This window comes from Microplitis mediator, chromosome 11, assembly GCF_029852145.1.
Source record: "Microplitis mediator isolate UGA2020A chromosome 11, iyMicMedi2.1, whole genome shotgun sequence".
Taxonomy (NCBI): Eukaryota; Metazoa; Arthropoda; class Insecta; order Hymenoptera; family Braconidae; genus Microplitis; species Microplitis mediator.
This window is the reverse complement of record NC_079979.1, coordinates 11,118,378-11,133,000: the sequence shown is the minus strand read 5'-3', so window position 1 is coordinate 11,133,000 and position 14,623 is coordinate 11,118,378. Positions and strand designations below refer to the sequence as shown.

Sequence of the window (14,623 nt, the reverse complement as noted above, 5' to 3'; positions counted from 1 at the left end):
TAAAATGAACCATAAATTTAATAAAAGATAATAATTCCAGCCATAGTTATAAGCATTCTTTTAATTACAAACTGGTAAGGGTGAAAATTTCATAAAGGAATTTTAATATTTTCTGGCCACATAAAAAATGAAAATGTCTCAAAAATTACTTGCACTTAACAAAATAAGAATTGAATAATAAAATCTAAATACTAACTAAGATTTAACTTGAATAAAAATAAAAGTCTGCCAATTTTTTTCTTTTTGTGCCACTTGAGATTAAAGCATAATTTTTCAGTCTTCGTATATTTGAAATTTACTGGTTTAAACCTTATTACATATATCTAAACAAATACAAGAGTAAATTTCAAATTCCAATTACTAAAATTTTTTGTCAACTTCTTTCAACACCTTTCAAAGTTAGAAATATATTTTTATAATAATTATTATTTAGATTTATACTTTAAAATTTAAAAAAGTTTAGGGGAAATGAAAAGTAATAAATCATGACCCAGAAATTAGCAAACAATTAAAATTTTCTAAGTTTTGTTTTTTCAACAATTTAATTTAAAAAAAAAAATTATGCATCTGTAGAAAATTAAAAGAATTGTAGGTGCAATTTTGTGAAATATTTTTTTTTTTAATTTATCGTTTTTGAAAAAATCAAAAAATTATTAAACGTCGGCTAATTTCAGTATCATAATAAATCATGTACTTAAAGATCGGAACGTTTTTCACACAACGAAAATTAAATCAATTAATGTAATTTGACTCTAAAGGTGATTCAAGGGGTAGTTCGGGGTGTCCTGCAATTATCTGCTAACGTGCGAAACATTTCAGAAATTTAGTCCAATTTTTTAATTTTCATTTCGTTTTTTTTATTTTTGTTCCACGAAAAACGTTCTGATTTTCAGGCACATAATAAATCAGTGGTTTGGTTGATTATTACATTTTTATATACATGTTTGAATTGTTGAAACTCTAACACAAGTACTGCTAACTCATTAAACGAATCAAAAAAAGAAATATAAATGAACAGCATTATTTATAATAATTTTCATCTATTAAAAAATCTAATGAATTAACAATTGAAACAATTGATTTAATTGAAAGAAACATCGACATGGAAAATTAATTCGAATAAATGATCTATTATCAACATTAATAACAATAATTGTATTTTCTACTTTATATCTTTGATTCTAAACTAATGAGCGTTTCTATTCTAACCTCACTATTTGTTATCAATACCACGTTGTATTGTATTTAAATCTACTCTATAACTAAAATGACTGTAGAATAAACAAAAGCAGTGGAACAAGAAAAAATTAGGATGTAATATTATATGTAAATGAGAAAGTATTTATCGCAATAAGTAAATAACTTGTTATATTATTAAATTTTCGCTTTTAAGATTTCAAATTTACTCTACTCAAGAGACGCCACACCTTTCATATTAGCTTATATATTTACTAGAATAAATAAGTAACATCTATACACCATGGACGATAACAAAATATAAACAAAACTTCTATTTGAAATAGTATTGTCATCTATAATTAACGATAATGATATTTTAACAGTAAATTACGAAAATGGGGTGGTTTAAAAATGCTCACTAACCACAATCTGCTTGCTTACATATTCATCTTCTACTTGAACATATAAATAACCTTCTATTTGTTAGACAATAATAAACAAATAGAAAACAATGTAATTACAATAAAAATAAGAAATTAAAAACACTTACTTATAGTAATCTATTATCTATTATTAAATAACTTGTCTATTATACGTTATTAACCATTATTAAAAATAAAAAAACACCACGAAACACACTACTGTCACATGTGATCACCACGTTCACTTATCCTAACTTTTCCAGCCGTAGTCATCGCATGCAACCAATCAGTGATCTCTATACACCCTTCAATATTAAATATCTTATAAAGTATAAACTAGCATGATAATGTATAAGATGTGCTAAAAATATATTTGCGACAGTAGCGATACTTGGGAATAGAAGGCTGATTTACAATAACCCAAATAGCCATGATACTGAAATTAGCCGACGTCTAATAATTTTTTGATTTTTTTAAAAACGATAAATTAAAAAAAAAATATTTCAAATAATTGCACCTGTAATTTTATTAATTTTTTACCTGTGCATATTTGTAGTTTTTTTTTTGCTTAAATTAAATTGTTGAAGAAAAAAATTCGAAAATTGTTAATTGTCTGCTAACTTCAGAATCATAAATAGCCAGGGTTGCTCAGGAATTATGATAGGAAGCGTTTGTTATGTCCTCAAGGGCCTCAGGTGCCTCCACCTGTTAATTAATTAGTGAACTTAAGATACATAAATAGGCGCGCATTTAAATTTGATTTGAAATTATATATTAAGATCTTATTGTCTTATTATCTTACAACACTTATTGCGTCCCTATCAAAAATGAAAACTTGTTTAATAACTATAAATTGATAGTTGTTTAGTGGTTACAATGTGCGCTAACTAAATGGTTTTATAACGGTTTTCCAACTTATATCAAGTAAACTGTAAATAAACTGTAAAAAAATTGTCATTAGAACTATAAGAATACCATCACTTTCATCGATAGAAAAAGGTGTTGATCTGTTATCGATTTATTTTTTTTAAGACTCAGTTTAAAGTACAGTGAAAGCTGTATAATGTTACGCAGGTTTTCTTTTTGGCTCTTATTAGCGGTTTATGAGAAAGATGAGATAAAATTACGATAATTTTATATAGTTTTTACTTGCTGAATTTGCTAATTAAAAAAAATATGATAAAAGCATTTGTTGCAAGAAAATGATATTTAGTTTTTTTTTCTAATTTTATTAATACTTACGTATAGTGAAAAAATTGAATTTGCTTCTCTATGAAAATTTTTTAGTGTTATATTTATATATTATGTTTTTCAAAACGATTTCATGTTAATTATATATAAAGAAATAATAAAAATGAATAATTGTTATTAATATAAAATCTTTGATTAAAATTAAATTTAATTAAGATAATTTGATAAAAAATTCAGTCTTACTGAAAAATAATCAAAAAATTATTTTTTGATAATCATTTAAAAAAAATTATCGAATTTTCGATTTTACTGAGTTCGAGCTATCAAATATCAGTTTTTCGGCCATTTTTTTATGGTTTTAACTTGGTTGGTAAGATCAGAACTTGAGCTGTATTACCATAGACATATGATTCTAAGGTAGTTGTATGACAGTTTATAAATAGTTCACTCAAGGAGTATTTAGTTATAAGTTTTGGTATTTTTATATGTCTTTTTACAGTCGAAATTTCCGATAATGACTGAAAAATCTCTGCAAACTAACAGCTTTTAGTGGGTATAAGATAAGTTTGTTTTGCGCACATTGTAACCATAAAATTGTAATTATTTTACTGTTGAAAAACTGAAAATGAACAGTAAAACACTTAAACCGAAAAAAAACCGTTCATAAACAGTATTTTTATTTTGATAGGGGTCTTATCAACATTTGGTCAATGATTTAAATAATAAATCGTCGTGGCACATACTTATTAAATTAAATATTTAGATTATAAGAAACTTTAAATATCCCAGTAAACACATTGACGTAAATTTGACGTCAGAGTGACGTTACGCTATGTCATCATATACGTAAAATATAAGTCACGAATGAGTCAGGTGTGACTCATTATTTCCCACTTTTTTACGTAAGATACTGATGTAAAACTAATGACGTATGCATGATGTAAATGTGATGTCTGTGTGACCTTCTATGACGTCAATATGACATATGGGTGATGTCAAAATTATCAAATTCGGAAAAAATATTTTGAAAAAGAAAAAAATAAAATGAAATACCGAATTTTTGATTTGATTATTATCGCGCGAACGCATTGTGAATTCTGAAACAAGATTAGATAACGTTAAATGATGAAAAAATCCTGGGCGTCTGCTGGGTTCGTACACGGCTCCTCTTGGCTGGTAGTCCTGAACGTTGCTCACTGGTCCACATCACGAGAGTTCAAATCTCGTGCTTAATTGATGTATTTAGAGTGAAATGCCGGAAAAGACAGAGTTAATAAGTTTTCGTAATGGATTTTTACAAAATTTAAAAAACTCCATGAGCTTAAATGAAATTTTATAGAAGCAATATTTGTCGACCTTGATGATAATTATATAAAATTTCATTAAGTTTCATCAAATTTTTTAATTTTTTGTTGTGATGTGAAATTTAAAAAATCTTATATAAAATTTTGCGAAACATTAAATAATTTCACAAAATCGTATGAAATTCAATCGATTAAAAAATTGTGATACTAAACTTTAAAATCATAATAGCAAAAGAGTTCAAACTGTCGTTACATTTTCTTTGTCATCCTAAATGATATTTTCGATATATCATTTAAAAAAATAAAGTTAATTTTTTTATGCTCACGCTAATGTTTTAATCTAAAACGTCTGAATGATCTATTATCGAGTTTATCGATTACTTTGACCACAAAAATGTTCGACGTTTAATTGTTATTTTTACACATTTACACATGTTTGAAAATTCATTCTATGATTGTTTTATTTCAATAAATAGATGATAAAAAACTATGACTCGGATATTACATCAGCATTGCGTAAAATACTGACTTGTCACTGATGTAAAGATATGATTTAAGAGTGACATCCACATTACGTATAACCGTGACTTTGCTACTGACATAAATGTATGATTTTAAAATTACGTCATTATGATATACGGATAATGACTTTATTACTACATAACAATGTGATGTAGATTCTATGTCAAACGTAAGTAATACATAAGTCATAACTGTGACATCGTACAAGAATCATGCTTACATCAATATGATGTCACAAGCTTTACATCATATTAAAGTCATGTAGAACGTCAGATTGACATCAAATTTACATAAGATGTCGCGACATTGCTATGACCTACGTATGACGTCAAAATAAGGTCATGTGTTCACTGGGTAAATAGATAAATAAATCTTTATTTTGTATTCAGAGAAATATAAATACAGTTTGAGTAGTCTTGGAACGTTTCCTGTCACCCGATACTTAAAACCTAAAAAAAACACACGCATAAAAATCATGAATAGACCCACGTTCCATAGTAAACAGTAAATATGGTTAGAAACAAATGCATACTCTATAAACAAATAAGAAAAGGAATCATTTAATAAATATATGTTACTTACACAGAAAAAAAGGATTACTTGAACTAAGGAATTTACGTTCTTCCCAAATTTTTTCTTGAATCAAGCTTACATTTTGTTTTTGATTCAAATAACAACAAAATTTGGATTTAGAAGCTAATTTCTTTATTGAATAAATAACTATCTCGATTCCAGAATAAAATTATTCAGCTTGAAAAACTTTTGTTTTTGTTTAAAAACATTTCAGACTTATCTCAAGTATTTTTTTATTCGGTTTAAAGTATTTAGATTTTTGATTCCAGTATTTTTTCTTGGCTTAATATAATTTAATTTTCGACTCAATTATTTTTTTTTCTTGGTTTAAAGAGATTTGATTCTTAGCCCAAGTATTTTTTTTCTTGGTTTAAAGTGATTTGATTCTCAGCCCAAGTATTTTTTTCTCTTGGTTTTTCAAGAAATAATTTTTCCTGTTTAAAAAAATTATTTAACTCTGTACGATTTATTTATTCCTCCCTGGAATAGGTTAAATGTCATTTTTTTACCATCGGTAAAGAAGGAGTTTTAATTTTTTTGACGTATGATGGGACTCGAACCGCCGACCCTTAGATAGAGATCCAGTTTGAGTCATGTGCTTTAGACCACTCGGCCACCACACGCATTTGAAAGTAAAAATTTATTCTTTTACTTAAAGCTATTCAGTATTATATATATTTAAGACTAAGCTAAAAAAAATTCCTTTAATGAATAATAATAAAAAAAATTTTGCCTTTATTTGTAAACCATCAAGTTTTCTTAATTTAAGAATATTTTATTTTAAATTAGAATAAAACAAATATAGTTTCACTCGGAAATTCCGAAAATAGCTGAATTTATAATAATTAAAATATGTACTTGCTAAACTTACAAATAATTATAACATATATGAAATAATTATTATTATCTTGCTTTTTAAATTTTATCTACTAAACCTTATAGCGTGGACAATATATTCATTTCTTGTGTAGGAGCGACAAAGATAGAGTACTGAGAAAAGAGTGGGAGAACCTCTTCGTGAATCCAAGAGAAAACTTACTTGGCTTAAGCTCGCAGTGCTCTTGGTTCGAGATTTGTATTTTAGTTCAAGTTATTACTGTTTATTGACTTAAAAAACATCGCATTACTTTATTCAATGTTGTAGCTTTCTTGTACTGAACATTTATATTTTTTGGTTAAAGTAACAAATATATTACAGTAAGGAACAATATTTATTAAATCAAGAAATTTTAATTATTAAATTAAGTAACTCAACTGTTGAATCAATCTTTGAAAATGTTTTGAGTCAAAAGTTTTTTTTTCGTTCAAGATTTAAAATCCAAGGAATTTTTTTACTTGCGTCAAGAAAATCTCGGTTTTCATTCCATACCCTCAAAAGTTTCTTGGCTTAAGAAAAATTTCTTTGAGCCAAATAATTTTTTTTTCTGTGTATAAATAAAAACCATATCATAAGAACTCAACTAATATTGTTGGTACATATATATATATATATATATATATATATATATATTAGGGTGCGTCATTTCGGAGCAACATTTTTTTTTTTTAAATGCATGTGGAAAAAATCATAGTTCAACACAAAAAAAAAAAATATTCGCGTAAGAAAAAAAATTCTATCTCGATTACAGACCTAGCTCATTCAAAAATTTAATTTTCCCATTTAAAGAACATAGGAAAATTTTTTTTTTCAGTTTTAAGTATTGTTAAATCTTTAACAAAGTAATAGATCGAATTGACTAATACATATTTTTGTAGGAAATCGAACGCTTTACAAAAAAAGTCTCCTATTATTTTTCGATAAATCCATCTGTTCAAAAGTTATTGGAGCTCAAAGTTAAGTTGGAGATCTTTTCACTTTTCCGGCGAAACTATCAGACTTATCACAAAATTTTATAAGGTCTTTTTTGTTGACAATTTTATTCTCTACAAATTATTATTCGCAAAGTTTTTTCAAATTCCGCATTGTTTTCTAGTTATTTCCATTTTAATGTCAAGCTCTTGAAATCGATCAGAACCACTTTTTTAAGAGCTTGAAATAAAAATAGAAATAACTAGAAAACGATGCGGAATTTGAAAAAACTTTACAAATAATAATTTGTAGAAAATAAAATTGTCAACAAAAAAGCCTCTACAACATTTTGTGATAAGTCTGATAGTTTCGAGCTCCAATAACTTTTGAACAAAAGGATTTATCGAAAAATGATACAAGACCTTTTTTGTAGAGCGTTAAATTTTCTACAAAAATATATATTAGTCTATTTGACCTATTGCTTTGTTGAAGAGTTAAAGATACTTAAAGCTAAAAAAAAAATCGGTCTATCGGTTAACCCACTGATCTCTATACTAACTAACTAAGTTAGTATAGAGATCAGTGGTGGAGAGTCATGACTGCGGAGATCTTTCTGCCGTCTGACGTAACTTCACTTCTCTCCGAGAACTATTAACGAGCACTACTGTTATTACTGATCAAATCTTATCTACACTTTATAATAAAACTCAGTCTTCAGATAAAAGTTATTTTATCAATAATATCTATCCTTATCCATAACTTCATTATTTCATTAAATAGTAATCATAATTATCATCATCATAGTCAACAATAAATTTATCACTGTTTTCAAATTCTAAATTGGTCCCGCGTGACAACCAACTGCCCACTGTCCAGGAGGTGGCGTCAGCTCCGATCCTAGTAACCTCCCAGGACATAACACGTTTCTCGCCAGGAAGTTGGTGTCAGTTAGTTGCAATTAACTTGACGTCAATTTTTCAGCAACTTGTCACTTTGCAACTGATGACAACAAGTTATCTTCAACTTTCCCAGAAAGTTGGCAACAATCTACTAACAGAAAGTGAAGGCAAATTGAGCCAAAAATTTTCCATAAGGCAATCAGCTTATATTGCCCTAATAGCACAGTTTGCAACAATTAGCGAAAGTTTGCTTACAAAAGTTTCCTTGAATTTTTTATCAAATGTCCGTCAACTCCGGACTTTTCCGAGGTCTTTTTCGAGGCCGACGACGATAGCAGTAGCCGCGATTCAGATGTTTCAGATGATCCTAGCCGTTTTTTAGGAGCTGTCGATCAAGGTAATGATGAGCCTTTGCCATTGATTGATGGGCTTATTATCTTTTTTGACCAACCAGTAACTCGATCAAAGTATCAGTTACTTAAAAATTCCATGTAAACAATCAAATCGCTAGTGGTGATAATGATGCAATTCTTATTGAGTTTATAAAAGGGTGGCATGCTAAACATAGAATCGAAGCGTGAAGCGACTGACGAACTTTTACGCAAACTTCAATCCTGTGGTCATTAGGGTGGGTTGAAAAAAAACTTTTTTTTGTTTTTCTTAGCATGGGGGGTAGAATTTGTACCTTATAAAAAAAAAAATTTTTCAAGAAAAAAAAAATTTTTTTACTTAACATTTTGAGGTGGCCCACTCTTTTTTAAAATAAATAATTGATTAAACGAGGTAGTTTCAACGAAAAAAATTTTTTTTTGTCCAAAATCGTGGAAAACATCTAATATTTGTCGAATGTGATTTTTTTTTACTTCACTTTCATTTTAATTCATAAGAAAATGCTTTTCATTTTTGAATTTTTTACTTAAATTACAAAAATAATAGGAAAAAAATTTTTTCAACTCCCGACTTTCAATTAGCTTTCAAGGGGACACCTTACAGATTCTAGAACACCATGTAATTATTAACTTCCCGCTAAGAAAATCGACGATTTTCGAAAAATTGGGAAGTTATTGTTTTCACCCCGATTTTCGAAAGTCGAGTTTTTATCAGATGTCGACGTTTTGAGGTCCTAGGAAGCTATTCTGACTTTTTCAGAATGATGTCCGAGTGTCTGTATGTGTGTGTGTGTGTGTGTGTGTGTGTGTATGTATGTGACTGGTCTATAACTTTTTAACTAATGAACCGATTTGGATGGTTGAGGCGGCAATCGAAAGAGCTTGTTGGCCATCAACTTTTCTGAAAATTTCAGATTATTTGATCAAGTAGACTCGATAATATTGGCGAATTACGAAGAAAAAATTTTTTTTTTTAGTTTTTTATTGATTTCTCAGAAACGACTGATACGATCAACTCCAAAATCTAATCAGCTCTAAAACTTGATAAAACGCGTCGATTGCCGCCTTAGCCATCTCAATCGGATAATTCGTTCGAGAGTTATCGGCAAAAGAAATAGTAAAAAACGGTTTTTTGCGAATATCTTCGAAACAACTGAACCAAACAATTTCAAAATTTCATCAGCTCTAGAACTCAATAAAATACGCCGATTGCCGCCGCAATTATCGAAATCGGTCAATTCATTCCTGAGATATCGTGGGAGAAAGAAATGGTAAAATCGGTTTTTTTTAAAACAATGGCACACTAAAGAATTTTCGAGGAGCTCGAAAACAGCAGGAAGTTTTGGGGCTGGCCCGCAGGGTCAACCGATAGACAGATTTTTTTCGTTGGGACTACCCCGATTGAACAATTATTTATTTTAAAAAAGATTGGGCCACCTCAGAATGTTGAGTAAAAAAATTTTTTTTTCCTTAAAATTTTTTTTTTCTATAAAGTACAAATTCTACCCCCATGCTAAGAAAAACAAAAAAAAAGTTTTTTTTCAACCCACCCTAGTGGTCATGAAAAAATTCCTATTTCAGTACGCACAATCGCGAGCACATCTCGAAACAAGTTGAATGTAATTGACATAGGTACTAATGGTAGACTTATTTACTATATGGTATTCAGCAAACATAAGAAGATTTTTCATCTTGATACTTCCACGTTAACTTCATTACCTTCAAATTTATTCCTCTACATCAAAATTGATGGCTTACAAAAAAATAGTGCCTGACATAGAATAAGCCATTTTGTGATGTAAAGAAATTTTTAATAAATTCAAGTAAATGTAAGTAAGTTTTAATAAACTGCGAGTCCCATACGAAGTCGCCGATGCTCGAAAAAAATCTAGGATCGACCGACGATCGGCTACCAATGCTCGGTCGAGCGTCAGTGCTCTATTATCAGCCTATGGCTGGGACACCATCGGTAACCGAACTATAGTAATAACGATGAAATCCGATCATCAGCCGATCCTCGGTCGACGATATGATAAATTTTCTTTTGCGCATGCGCACTAAATTATTTATTTGCAATTATGTATTTGCAGTTGTGTGCGTATATCCGTGACAAACTCGCATCGACTGGTTGACTGCGTCTATGTATACTGTATAGATTGAATTTTAGGTGGGGCACTGTCTTGTGTGCGTGAGTAAGAAGTTAGTTGCGTCTATGTGTGTGCGCGTATGCTCTGCTTTTGTTGAGAATTCAAAAACAAGTGTAGCACGTGAGCGTAAACACGTGAAACAATAGAAGGATCGCTAAAGCAAACGTTCAACGTAAGTAATTTCTTTTTAACAACTAAAAAATCTTTAAAATTTTACTTTATTTTATTTATTTAAATTTATTATAACAAAATTGTTATTTTTCGGATAGATAAACAATTGTTTTACCCGTTTTAAGTGTGATTGATAAATTTCTAGTTAATTTCTTTTGAATGCCTTTGATAGGTTAGTTTTACTTTAATTGTATTCATGTTAATTTGTTAAATATTAGATGAGTGTTCAAAATTCCGATAACGAAGGACCAAGTGAATATGCAGTTGTGTGCTTTTTACCAAGACGAGGTCCTGGTGACGATGAAATTGATTTGGTCCCATATTCATGGATTGACATTGTGGAAGAAAAATTATATTGCTATTATCCGAATACAAAAAAAGATTTAAATAAAAGAGACAAATATTTAGAGAAAAAATCTCGACCAAAGAAAAACTGGACACTTTGTGAAGTCGAAATAATCTCGAGTACTGGTAAATTGCTAAAATTGATTATTTGGTATTGATTTTTTTCTAACTATGGTTTTATACATGATATTAAACTTATTTCCAGATACTTTAGAAAGAGGAAAGCGACACTTAAAACGTGCCGAAATCACGATGAACGTCAACAGTGACGAGCCGGGACGAGCTGATTCCCCGACTGTTTACAACTCTCATCTGCAGGTATAAGTCGAGAACTAGATGATGTAGAGGGTATGGATTCATTTTCATCGAGGAATGAACCAAAAATAGTTGCTGGTGAAAAGATTGCAACCAAAAAATCATCAAACAAAAAAGGTTTATTCATTACTACGTAATAAATATTATTTTAAAATAATTAAAATAGTAGGTTATAGTTAATAAAATTTTTGGTTTAATTTAGATCCCGTCAGTGGTACATCTTATGTTTTGACCGACTATGATACTGACTCCGTGTCATCGTTGTTACTTAAAAATAGTAATTATCCTCGAGTTACTGAAAGTAACAATTCAAAAGAACCTAAAAGTACATTTATTATTATTATTTTAATTTCAAATTTCTCCATTACAATTTATTCAATAATGGCATTTATTCTTCAGATGGCTGGAAAAGACTAACCGTGATAAATTCAGATAAAACTAACGAGGGTGCTTGTAGCAATTGTGGTAAGTGGTTATAATTAGTTTTTGATTTTTTTTTCTTTATTTATCGTTTGTAATTTAAATTTATAATGTTTTAAATTAGACGATTTGATTAATGTTAGGTTTTTCTCCTGACATGTTCTATAAATTTTGTGATTTTATTTAATTTGACACTTTTTGGGTATTCTGAATTATTAAAGATTTATCACATCATCTATTTGCAACGTCTACTGATATTCTACTATTGGTTATAATTTCAGGCTTATCAAAAGAATATATTGACTCAAAATTTACTGAGTTATTTAAAAAGCTAGATAAAATGAAGTTCAGTCTTTTATATGAAGTACAGAAGCAAGGCAGTAATATACAATCCCAAGTAATAATGAATTCATCATCAAGTAAGGCTCCTAATAAGTCGTTGAGTGAAGTGAAAGAAGTTTATAAAGAGATATTTCCCTTTAATGACCTTCATAATTTCAAAAACTTTGATGATAAGTTAAATGATGAAAGTGAAAGGAATAATTTAAAAAGCTTATTTGAAGTATTAACCTATGGTGAAAAGGATCTTAACGCTTGCATTAGAAAGACGCTGTCTGAAGTTATTGCTCCAGCAGTGCAACAGCACTACTCTGGAGCTGGACGTAAAATTCGTGGAGAGAGCAAACTAAATTTTAGCGCCACTAAAACATATGTTTGTTTATCAGGTTAGTTTTATTTAATCATTTTTTTAAGGCCATACTCAGATAGTGTCCCCCACTTTTTAAAAATTTTCAATGACTTTCGATTGTCATAAGCGTACAAAATTTAATTAATTAATTAAAAAAAATTTTAAACTTTAATTGAAAAAAAGGCAACGTAGAAGTCATTTCGACGAGATATAGAATTTAAAAAAAATTAATTATAGTTGATATTAATTGGAAGTTAAACGTAATTTGTTGAATAAATTTTAGCTTAAAAAATTTAAAAATTCGAATTATAAAATTAAAATGAAAATTTTATTGAAATTTATTCAAAAAATTTTGATTAACTTCCAATTGATATCAACTGTAAGTAATTTTTTTTAAATTCTATACCTCGGTGGAATTACTTCTACGTTGTTCTTTTTTCAATTAAAGTTTTAATTATTTTTTAATTAATTAATTAAATTTTAATGCGGTTATAACAGTTGAAAGTCATTAGATGTTTTTAAAAAGTGGGGGGTACTGTCTGAGAATACCCTTAAATCCTATAATATTGCGCGTGACAAATGACAAAACGGTGTATAAATTATTTTATATTGATCTTGACGTTTTGAGTGATTTTGATCTAAATGACAAAAAAAACTTTTTTTATACGCTTTTTTGGCAGTTGTCACGCGATGTATTTATTTATTTACAATATATATTTTATATTTCAGATGTTTTACTAAAAAAATTCGGTGACTCGGAACAAATTAAAAATTTAAGGTCAAGCGTTGGGTCATTTTTGGCTAATTTTGCAGACAGAGATGGCAGTAAAAAAAAAAACGGGCGTAAACTATTAAACTTATAAATATTTTTCCATTATAACTGTTATTATTAATATTGTAACTTTTATTATTGCTATTATTATTATTCTATCATTACTACTATATTATATTATTATATCATTACTACTATTATAACTATATTAATACTAAAATACTATTATAATAATATCAAAAATTCAAAAACTTATTCTATTTTATTGTTATATTTCTAATGTTTATCTAAAATAAATTATTGTTTCTATAAATATTGATACGATATAATTTTTTTGGAAATTTCATTTAAACCACGCTTGGTCAGCAGTCGGTCAATATCCTTGGCCGAGACAAAATTACGACGATGAGCCGATCCTAGGCAGCTACAGTAGGACAATCTTCGTATCCTATCCTCGGCCAATACTCGGTTACTATCCTCGGCCGATGCTCGGTTACTATCCTCGGCCGATGCTCAATCGGCAGCCTCGCGCTGATGTTAACATCCGAGGCCCAGCGAGTCTAGTTCCTACACATATTCCGATCCTCAGCCGATGCTCGAGGATCGGACGGCTATCATAGCCCGATGATCAACCGATCACCGTTCTTTGTATGGGGTGATTACAATTTACAAATAAATATAAACACAATTTTAAAAATGTTCGATCATGAAATAAATATTTGTTTGTTATTGTTTAGTTGATTCAATATATTAAACAAGAAAAAATAAATATTTCATTTCATGATCGAATATTTTTAGAATTTATGTTTGTTTCTTTGTAAATTTTCAAATTTCGCGCGGCTTATACTACCCCTAACCTCTAATGATCCTTAAAATTGTTAACATTAAATCAACTAAAATAAGACGAATTTGTTAAATTAAAGTCAACTTTTTTCCACCAATTTGTTGCCAATGAAAAGTTAACAATTTGTTATGTTTTTAGTAACATGAAATACATTGTGATTTGTTAACAAAAAGTTGAAAAATGTCAACATTAAGTTATGAAAATGTCAATAAATAGTTAACAATTTGTCACCAAAAAGTTATCTTTTTGAGACAGAAAAAGGTTAACATTTTGCTGGACATTAGTAGTGATATTTGTTAACATTTATTTTGTGACGTAAAAAGGCAAATTTTTTTTAACAAATACGTTTTTTTTGTTAACTTTTTCGATACAAAAAAATTAACATTTGGCCACTTGGCTAGGTCGACTTAGCGGCGGAACGGAAGATTCAACTTCGAGAGGCGGAGACAGTCTCTGTGACGTCATGAGACCCCGACTACGTCCCCATAGCAGCCAATAAGGAAAACTTACCCCGCCATGGTCTCCAAGGATGACGCCCCTTCAAACAGAGTTAGAGTAATTTTAAGATAAATTTTGTAAGGCAGAATAAGCCACAAGCTCGAGCGAGACTGTCGCATCTTGTGTTAAGTTAAAATACATTCCCACACTAATTG

The 14,623-nt window shown here is 29.1% G+C and overlaps 2 protein-coding genes across 8 annotated transcripts in view; one reads left to right on the top strand and one right to left on the bottom strand.

The window, feature by feature from the left end:
• Window positions 1–1,891, bottom strand: part of LOC130677396 (uncharacterized) — a 55,073-nt gene extending 53,182 nt beyond the window's left edge. For 6 of the 7 annotated variants that reach the window (XM_057484143.1, XM_057484146.1, XM_057484144.1 and 3 more), the window contains exon 1: window positions 1,730–1,891. The gene's annotated coding sequence lies outside the window, so the exon portion shown is untranslated. Of the gene's footprint in view, window positions 1–1,602; window positions 1,624–1,729 lie in introns of those variants that run through there. The other variant, XM_057484142.1, reaches the window with a different exon arrangement.
• An 8,559-nt stretch (window positions 1,892–10,450) lies between these two features.
• Window positions 10,451–13,339, top strand: LOC130677348 (uncharacterized). Its single transcript, XM_057484084.1, has 7 exons — window positions 10,451–10,587; window positions 10,805–11,057; window positions 11,137–11,363; window positions 11,449–11,571; window positions 11,646–11,711; window positions 11,948–12,391; window positions 13,084–13,339. The coding sequence occupies exons 3-7, from the start codon at window positions 11,282–11,284 to the stop codon at window positions 13,215–13,217; spliced, it is 849 nt and encodes a 282-aa protein (XP_057340067.1). The 5' UTR covers window positions 10,451–10,587; window positions 10,805–11,057; window positions 11,137–11,281; the 3' UTR covers window positions 13,218–13,339.
• Window positions 13,340–14,623: the final 1,284 nt, after the last annotated feature.